The sequence below is a fragment of the Peromyscus californicus genome, unplaced genomic scaffold (assembly GCF_007827085.1).
Source record: "Peromyscus californicus insignis strain IS unplaced genomic scaffold, ASM782708v3 Scaffold_6__1_contigs__length_162567912, whole genome shotgun sequence".
Lineage (NCBI taxonomy): Eukaryota > Metazoa > Chordata > Mammalia > Rodentia > Cricetidae > Peromyscus > Peromyscus californicus.
The window spans coordinates 117,215,496-117,225,444 of record NW_026294584.1 but is presented as its reverse complement, the minus strand read 5'-3'; the positions used below and the strand labels follow the sequence as shown (position 1 = coordinate 117,225,444).

Here is a 9,949-nt window from a genome sequence, read left to right as displayed (position 1 = left end):
ATTGCAAATAAAGTAGATGACTCATCAACTATACTTTTATAGACTAATCTCTTTGTCTTTGTCCTATCTGGAGTGGATACATCTTTGTTCACATCTGCTAGAGGCAACATCACACAACATCTAGAAAAATGAGATTGCTAGTGCACAAGATAGATGTTTAATATTGAAAGATACTGCCAATTGACACTTCTAAGTGATTCTAAAAAAGTATAACTAAAATATAGCATTGTGTCAGGAGAGTCACTTCCCAGTGTAGTTTTTATTGAGGCATGATATCATTATACACATTAATGTCCTTGTTAATTAATATCTCACAGCAGTAACCACAAGGCCTGTATCTTACTTCTGTCAAGATTTTAGCACATATGTCTTTTTGAAAGAACAAAAAATGTAGCTCATAAGTAAATACAGCTAATAGTCATTCAGTGACTGTCTAAGAGAAGTGTTAAGTGGGCCTTGTATAAGGAAGCCCCTCTGAACTGTCCTTCAGAAAACATGGCTACCCTGACTTCAGATGCCTTGCCTTCACCCTTTACTTTTTTTTTTTTTACATTTAATAGTATTGTAACATTTAATAGCAGTGAAGGATATACCATTACAGAGTAAAAACTTTAATAAAACAACAAAGTACTGGATTACACCTTCCTGTGATCATGTGTGGCCACTGGAGAAGTAAGGCCTGACAGGGTAATTGAAGGTGCCAGGAGGATACCTGTATATGAGGGAACTCTTGGTAACATTCAGGAAGCTTAAACATCTATCCTCACAATCAAGAAGCACGCCAACCTGGCCCAATGGCTTCTCAATGTAGTGCCGGGATACTGGGCATGTGGTGAGGAGACTGTAATGATTACCCTCCTTCACACACACAAGAAGAAAGGCATCCTCAGATTCAATCATTTGGTTTCTACTCCTTAACCGGGAATCCTTACAGACTCCCACAGCCCAATCCCAAGAGTCCTTCAAATCCAGCTCCCAGTAATACTTCCCTGAGATGAAGCTCTGTGATCCCCAGGAGGCAAAATAGAATCCAGCAGAATCCGCAGGTTTATCCTTATGGTGAGGTCTGAAGCTGAATCTTCTCATGATATTAAATAGGTTCATCTTGGAATGAAGTACGATTATGTTTTCAAAGAAAACGTGCGCTTGGAATTGGTTGTAACTTTCAGTCAGTCCAGTGATGGGTAGGGCATTGAGTTGTGGTTTCAGAGCCTGCGGCATACTCAGCTGCATTGACTCACTCCTTCTGAACATGTCATCCAAATCCTGCAGCAGGACCACATATGGCTCCTGGGACATTGCCATCAGCTCCTGATACATTTCTCTTAGTTGTTTCTTCTTTTGGACCATCATGGCTTCACTTGTCCTGAGTTTCTCTAAAACACATTGGCCTTCATTTCTCATAGACTCGATGTGTTGCACTTCCTCTTCACAGAGGAGTGGGTGCAGTTTTGTATACTCTGACCTGATCATTAGTTCATGCAGAGTCAGGTAGTCCATCCACATAGTTGTCATTCTGTTCTCTGCCTCTAAATTCTCTTGATTTTCTTGGATCTTCTCCCATAAAGATGCCATTTGCTTTAGAAGCCTTTCCATTTGACTCTCAGCAGCTGCTTCAATGGGACAGTGTCTGTGCCCTCTGTGCTCATGGGAGTTGGAGCAGAGTTGACAGAGGAAGATCCTGTTCTCAGCACAGAAGATCCTCTTTGTCTCTTTGTGGGTCATACACTTATGCTCTTCAGAGCTCAGGTCCTTCATGAGGCTGGTTTGTCTGGTAATGGACACCAGCTTCTTCAGAACAATGTTGGTTCTCAATTCCTTCTTAGATGGTTCCCTACACATAGGGCATTGATAAGGACGTTGGATGTCTTCCCAGGAAAGGTGGAGGCAGGCTCGACAGAAGCTGTGGCCACAGCTTATGGTGACTGGGTCTGTCAAGCCGCTCAGGCAGATGAAGCAGGTAAGTTCTTTCTGGAAGGCTTGTGAAATATCTGACTCCATTTCTCCAAGAAATAGTCTCCAGTCTCAGCAGTGTTTCGTGGGGACACAACAATAGTAGCTCAGATCTGGGGTATGATCCTCAATGTATGGAGGGGATAGATTTAGCAGTCTAGGAGCCAGAAGGTATGGAAACACACTCTGTCTGGTCTAGAGAAGAGTGAACCTGGCTGGCCCTTGGAGTGTCCTTATATACTCTCTAAAGACCACGCCCACTTTTTCCCATGTTGCTTTTACTAATGCTTGTTGTAGGTGAGCTCCTGTAAATAGCAGTATTCTTGATGGAAGATTGAATTAACTCCATGGCCAGTATCCACAATCAAATCTGTACAACAAGGTTTCCTGAGTTCCTGCTGAACTGGGTGTGGTAGCTCACACCCTTAATCCATATAGTCCTAGGGAATGGGCTGCTGAAGCAGGAGTTTTAGTTCAAAGCCTGCCTAGGATATACAGTGAGAACTTTACTAAAAAAATAAAGAAAGAAAGAAAAATTTTGCTACAATATTTCACTGTTTCTAAATAATTTGTTGGGTGCTTATATTTTCGCTTTTCCTTTTGTAATTTCACAGTTAATGATATCAATCTGTTATTTTAGCAAATATCAACATTAAAAAGTTCTCAATAATTCTTTAGAATTTTGTTCAACTCATTTTTATAATAGTCTCCTCAACTGCAATTTCTTCAAGATTCATCCCTTACTCTACCCACTCAACTGTCTATTCTTTTCTTTTTTTCTTTTTTTAATAAACACATGGGGAAGCCAGGCAGTGGTGACACATACCTTCAATCCTAGCATTCTGGAGGCAGAGGCATGCAGATTTCTGTGAGTTAGAGGCTAGCCTGGTTTACCAAGTGAATCCAAAGCTGTGTATCAAAAGATACACAGAGAAGTCAGGTCTCGAGAAAGAAACAAAAAAACACATTTGATTAACTAAAACCCAAGAGTCTCAAATTTTTTTGGTGAGGGAATAATCTTGATTAAATCATTTGAAGTGGGAAGCCCTACCTAAATTCAGATGTATTGAGGTGAGAGAATCCACCTTAAATCTTAGCTGGTGGCAGCCTATATAAAAGGACATGGAAGAAGGAAACTCTCTCATATTTGCTCTTTGTCTTCTTGCTCTCACTCCCATTGGCAAGTTCATCCCTTCCCTGGTATAAGAGCCTATTTTTTTGAGGTGGGGGTGGGGTATTTCAAAGTATACTGAAGACCAGCTGATACATCCATCCTTGTAGACTGAACCACCTCTCTCTCTCTCTCTCTCTCTCTCTCTCTCTCTCTCTCTCTCTCTCTCTCTCTCTCTCTCTCTCTGTCCCTGTCTCTCTGTGTATGTGTGCCCATATTCATTTAGTTTTGTTCATCTAGATTCAGGGTGGTTGCTACACTTATCTCTTGGGTTTTAGTTAACTCCACATGTAGTCAAATTGACAACAAGGAATAGCCATCAGAAGGGCTGACCACTTTGTGTTGGATGATCAGTTAGGGAGCTCATCTCTAGTAGAGCCTAATTCTTTGTCTAGGGATGGGACTCTCAAAATTTCCCACATTCATATCAACATATTCATTGTTCTGGTCTTGTTTATGCAGCCATTTCTAGAAAAGACTGTTTCCCAGCGTACTTCCTGGTATTCTAGCTCTCACTGTCTTTCTGACCCCTCTTCCACAATATTTCCGGAGCCATTGATGTAGGATATAGAGGTATCTCTTGGAGTTCAGATCCCCAAGATCTCTTCATTTTTACATTCTGTCCAGTTGTGGTATTCTGTGAATGTCTGCCTGTATGGTCGATTGATTCTTTCCTATGTTCTTGTAAATAAGCATGACTAGGCTTTTCTTACTTGACCTGAAATCTAATTTATTGTTTAGTTTAATAGCGAACACAAATCAAGGATAAATTGCTTCAGGGATTGTGAGTTCAAGACAATGATAGGAATAACTACTCAGAGGACCAGCAGGAAAAATGTGTATAGTATTATTTGTCATGAAAGTTGTCAACACTGAGATGTGTTTAGTATTTAGAGAGCACCATAATGGGTATCTTTTTAAAAATTTATTTTATAATTTAATTTAATTTTACAAATTAGCCACAGGTTCCCCTGTCCTCCCTCCACCAGCCCACCTCTGCCCTCCCCCCAGGCAACCCCCTATTCCAATCTCCTTCAGGGCAAGGACTCCCCTGGGAATTCAGCTCAGCCTGGTAGATTCAATCGAGGCAGGTCCATTCCCCTCCTCCCTTCACCCAGGCTGAGCAAAGTGTCCCTGCATAGGCCCCAGACTCCAAACAGCCAGCTCATGCACTAAGGACAGGTCCTGGTCCCACTGCCTGGATGCCTCCCAAAGAGATCAAGCTAATCAACTGTCTCGCTTATCCAGAGGGCCTGGTCCAGTTGGGGGCTCCTTAGCTGTTGGTTCATAGTTCATGTGTTTCCATTCGTTTGGCTATTTGTCCCTGTGCTTTTTCCAATCATGGTCTCAATAATTCTCACTCATACAATCCCTCCTCTTTCTCACCACACTCGGAGCTGCACGTGGGGCGTGGCTGTGGATCTCTGCATCTGCTTCCATCAGTCATTGGATGAGAGTTCTAGCATGACAGGGTGTTTGGCCATCCTATCACTAGAGTAGATCAGTTCAGGCTTTCTCTCGACCATTGCCAGTAGTCTATTGTGGAGGTATCTTTGTGGATTTCTGGGGACATCTCTGGCATTTTGCTTCTACCTATTCCCATGGGGTCTTCATTAATCATGGTCTCTTTTTCCTTGTTCTCCTTCTCTGTTCTTGATCCAGCTGGGATCTCCCGCTCCCCTAAGCCCTCTTTCCCTCGAACCGAACCTTGCCCTTCATTACCCCAGCCCCACGTCCAGTTTGCTCATGTAGATCTCATCCATTTCTCTTTCATTGGATGATCCCTGTGTCTTTCATAGGGTCCTGTTTTCTAGGTAGTCTCCCTGGAGTTGTGAGTAGCAGTCTTGTCATCCTTTGTTTTACATCTAGTATCCTCCTATGAGTGAGTACATACCATGTTTGTCTTTCTGAGTCTAGGTTACCTCACTCAGGATGATTTTTGATTTTTTCTAGATCCATCCATTTGCCTGCAAAACTCATGATGTCATTGTTATTCTCTGCTGAGTAATACTCCATTGTGTATATGTACCACATTTTATTTATCCATTCTTCAGTTGAAGGGCATCTAGGTTGTTTCCAGGTTCTGGCTATTACAAATAATACTGCTGTGAACATAGCTGAGCATGTGTCCTTGTGGTATGATTGAACATTCCTTGGGAATATGCCCAAGAGTGGTATAGCTGGGTCTTGGGGGAGATTGATTCCCAATTTTCTAAGAAAGTACCATATTGATTTCCAAAGTGGCTATACAAGCTTGCCTTCCTAGTAACAGTGGAGGAGAGTTCCCATTGTTCCACATCCTCTCCAGCATAAGCTGTCTTCAGTGTTTTTGATCTTAGCCATTCTGATAGGTGTAAGGTGGTATTTCAGAGTCGTTTTGATCTGCATTTTCCTGATGATTAGGGATGTTGAGCAATTCCTTAAATGTATTTCACCCATTTGAGCTTCCTCTGTTGAGAATTCTCTGTTTAGCTCTATAGCTCATTTCTTAATCGAAATGTTGGGCATTTTGATGTCTAATTTCTTGAGTTCTTTATATATTCTGGATGTCAGCCCTCTGTCAGATGTGGGGTTGGTGAAGATCTTTTCCCATTCTGTAGTGATCTCCTATGCCAATGCATTCAAGACTACTTCCTACTTTCTCTTCTATCAGGTTCAAAGTAACTGGATTTATGTTGAGGTCTTTGATCCACGTGGACTTAAGTTTTGTGCATGGTGACAGATATGGATCTTTTGCAGCCTTCTATATGTTGACATCCAGTTATGTCAGCACCCTTTGTTGAAGATGCTTTCTTTTTTCTATTGTACAGTTTTGACTTCTTTGTCAAAAATTATATGTTCATAGGTATGCGGATTAATGTCAGGGTTCATTCTGTTAGCCTGTGTCTTTTTATAGGTGAGTTAAGTCCATTGATATTAAGGGATATTAATGACCGGAGATTGTTCATTCTTGTTATTTTTTGGTAGTAGTGTGTGTGTACTTCTCTTCTTTGGGGCTTACTGCTGTGGTGTTATCTATTGCCTGTGTTGTTGAGGGTGTATCTGTCTTCCTTAGGTTAGAATTTTCTTTCCAGTGCTTTCTGTAGAGCTGGGTTTGTGGATAAGTATTGTTTAAATCTGGCTTTGTATTGGAATGTCTTGTTCACTCTGTCTATGATGATTGAAAGTTTTGCTGGGTATATTAGTCTAGACTGGCATCCATGGTCTCTTAGTGTCTGCATTACATCTGTCCAGGTCCTTCTGGCTTTTAAAGTCTCCATTGAGAAATCAGGTGTTTTCCTGATGGGTTTGCCTTTATAAGTCACTTGGCCTTTTTCCTTTGCTGCTCTTAATATTCTTTCTTTATTCTGTACATTTAGTTGTTTAATTATTATATGGCGAGGGGACTTTTTTGGGGGGTCTAGTCTGTTTGGTGTTCTATAGGCTTCTTGTATCTTCATAGGCATTTCCTTCTTTACGTTGGGAAAGTTTTCTTCTATGATCTTGTTGAATATATTTTCTGTGCCTTTGAGTTGGTATTCTTCTCCTTCCTCTATCCCTATTATTCATAAGTTTGGTCTTTTCATGGTGTCCCAGATTTCTTGGACATTTTGTGTTATAATTTTTTGGCTTTGGTATTTTCTTTGACTGATGAATCCATTTCCTCTACTGTATCCTCTACACCAGAGATCCTCTCTTCCATCTCTTGTATTCTGTTGGTTATATTTGCATCTGTGTTTCCTGTTCGTATACTCAGATTTTCTATTTCCAGCATTCCCTCTGTTTGTGTCTTCTTCATTTTTTCTATTTCCCTTTTCAGGTCTTGGACTGTTTCCCTCATCTGTTTCATTGCTTTTTCATGGTTTTCTTTCAGGGATTTTTTGTTTTCTTCTGCTTTATTTGTCTTTTCCTCTAGTTTTTTTTATAACGTTCTTCCCATTTTTTGTTTGACTTTTCATGTTCTTTATTGATTTTCTCTACTTTTTTGTTCATCTTTTCCATTTCATTTTTGATTTCTTCTTTAAAAGTCTCTAGCATCTTCATGATGTTTTTCTTAAGGTTGCTTTCTTCTGCTTCTTCCATTTTGTGATGTTCAGGTCTTACTGTTGGAGGAGAGCCAGATTCTGGTGATGCTGTATTGCTCTTTATTTTGTTGTATGTACTTCTGCCTTGACGTCTGCCCATCTCTGTAGCTAGAGTTTTCCTGCCTGGCCCACAGTCAGGACAAATCTCTCTCATCCGCCAGTCCCAAGCCGCTCAAACCCGACCAAGTAAACATAGAGACTTATATTGGTTACAAACTGTATGGCCGTGACAGGCTTTTTGCTAACTGTTCTTACAGCTTAAATTAATCCATTTCTATTAATCTATATCTTGCCATGTGGCTTGTGGCTTACCGGTACTTTACATCTTCCTTGTCCTGATGGCGGCTGGCAGTGTCTCCCCACTCAGCCTTCCACTTCCCAGCTCTATCTCCTCCTTCTCCCGCCTATACTTCCTGCCTGGCCACGGGCCAATCAGTGATTTATTTATTGACCAATCAGCAACACATTTGACATACAGACCATCCCACAGTACATCTCCTTGTGGATTCGTTCTTGGTCTTATCAGCGCTCTTGGTCCAGACCGAGCTGACAGATTCAGCATTTCAGGAAGCCTCTCTTGGTCCAATGAGAGGTGGCAAATTCTGTTTCTCAGAAAGTCACTCTTGGTCTAATCAGGGCTGGCAGATTCCCTGTCTCCTGAGTTAACTTTTGGTCCAATGATGGCTCTTTGTCCTATGAGAGCTCTCTTTTTCTCTGGGCTGGGTGGGAGCTCTCTGGGCTAGATGGGAGCTCTCTGGGCCTGATGAGAGCTCTCTGGGCCAGATGGGAGCTTTCTGGTCCAGATGGGAGCTGGGGGCTAGTCACCAAGTCTCAGAAAGTAGTGAGGATCTCGGGCGATGGGTTTGGGGGCAGGGCGTTTAGATTGCAGGGTCTGCAGGGAGGTCTTGGGGAAGGGGAACCTTCCCCCGGGGGCCAGAAACTGGGGCCAAGTTGGGCAGGTCTTCCCCGGGAACAGCTGGTGCCCAGGGATGGGACCTAAGTTTTTTTTTTTTTAATTATTTTGATTTACTCCTTTTGGAAGGAAACAGAGTAGAGGCCTGGTCTCTACATTGTCCTCTACTCAAGTGAGGACACTGATACTGTCTGTCTTGTTCACTGACATATTGTAAACACAGCAGAAAGCTGCTTGGAGTGGGAGAGTGAAATCAGTGGGTGCTTCACTTTGTATGTTTAAACAGTCAATAGAGCAAAGAACACTGCCATTCAAGTATAGATCTCGAATCTCAACACATGGCAGATGTGATCAATACAGAATTGTCTGAACAAGATTCCTCCCATTTTTAGCCATACATCAAGCTACGTTCTAAAAGAGAATGTTTTATTTTAAAAATAACCTCAGATGTTTCTGAATTTAGTCATGACAGTACCTAGAACCCAACATTGTAAACAACTATAGTGCCAGGCATATTCATTCCAGTTGGCATTTTAGGGCGTTTGAACTTATAGCCTCAGCTTCGTGGTCACTAAGTGGATAACAGATGACTAAGCTACTGATACACAGCAGATACATTAGTCTCCTGATCTTTACTTTTTATTTGTTGATTTAAAAATAACAATGTTGTTTCAAACATTAGTTTACTCAATAGAATTTGAGTGGGGAAGAGATGTATATTAAAGTAGTATAGACACAGTAAAAGGAGTGATTTTCAAGTTTTAACACCTGGAGATGCTTAGGATTTTGGAAAATAGAGTTAGTGCATGGGGCAGGGCACCTCATGCCATGGTCTGGAGGAGACTGGGGTGCCTGTTATATTAGCAAGAGCAACACCAAAGCATAAAATTACCTTTGTTGCTTTGGTTCCTGGGATTTTGTTCTGCCCAAGCATCTTCTCCTTATTTTTCTAATTAGTAAAACACTGTTGAGTTTAGAGAAATATTTTGATTCCAAATAAAAAAAAAACAGCCTTTGTTTAAGACGTTAAGTGATATTTAAACTTGTTCATCTCAGATGCTTTTATGATCTATATTAACACTATTCTTTCCTCAGGAGGGAAAAATAAACTGAAGTCAATTAATTTTGTAGAACATTTCCAAGGTGTGAGGATCTGTTCCAATCTATTGAGAGCAGAACTAGCTGTTGGAGGAATTGACAGGACCTATAGGGGTGCTGTTAGCTCTTTGTTGTAATACTTTAAAACTACAAATCCACAACATTGTTAACTCATTTGGTGCTTACTTTATTCCCTATATAACTGACTGAGCATTAATGCTCTTAGATGCTAATAAGCACAATATTTTCAAAATATATTTTGTAGGATTATTTAATATATAAATTCTTATCACAGAAAGGCCCTTTTGACTAAGTTCAACATTTACAAAAAAACTCAGAGTTAAACATTTAGCCATGTACCAGGCATCCAATTTAAATCAGGATTTAGCCAAACTAGAGGAGATTTCATTTTTTTTTTTTTGGCAAGGGTTGTAAAAAGAATATTTGATTAGATAGTTATTAAAATCCTACATTTCAGACGAAACATGTAGAAGTAGAAATAAGCCATGGGGTTACTCTGTTACACAGCAGGGAGTCTCCTTTGTGCAATTGAAAGGTTACATGTAACCCTGAAAGGAGAAGCTCTTCTTCTCGCTGAGCTAGAAAAGGCAAGTCGTTGAGTCCCATGTATGCCTGTCAAGTACCTGCAATAATCTCGAGTGCCGTATTAAATAGCAAATGCTTTAATTAACCAATGCTAATTCTTCCAAGTGGCAATAGCAAGTTTTAATGTAATAAGCATCACCAACT

The 9,949-nt window shown here is 40.8% G+C and overlaps 1 protein-coding gene across 1 annotated transcript; it reads right to left on the bottom strand.

Annotated features, from left to right (window-relative positions):
* Positions 1-651: 651 nt before the first annotated feature.
* Positions 652-2,001, bottom strand: LOC128100021 (tripartite motif-containing protein 43-like). The gene has a single exon (XM_052722021.1). The coding sequence runs from the start codon at positions 1,999-2,001 to the stop codon at positions 652-654; it is 1,350 nt and encodes a 449-aa protein (XP_052577981.1).
* Between the last annotated feature and the right edge of the window lie 7,948 nt (positions 2,002-9,949).

What these genes read in the sequence shown, in the direction of transcription:
- LOC128100021 (XM_052722021.1), bottom strand. Translation starts at nt 2,001, where the DNA reads ATGGAGTCAGATATTTCACAAGCCTTCCAGAAAGAACTTACCTGCTTC.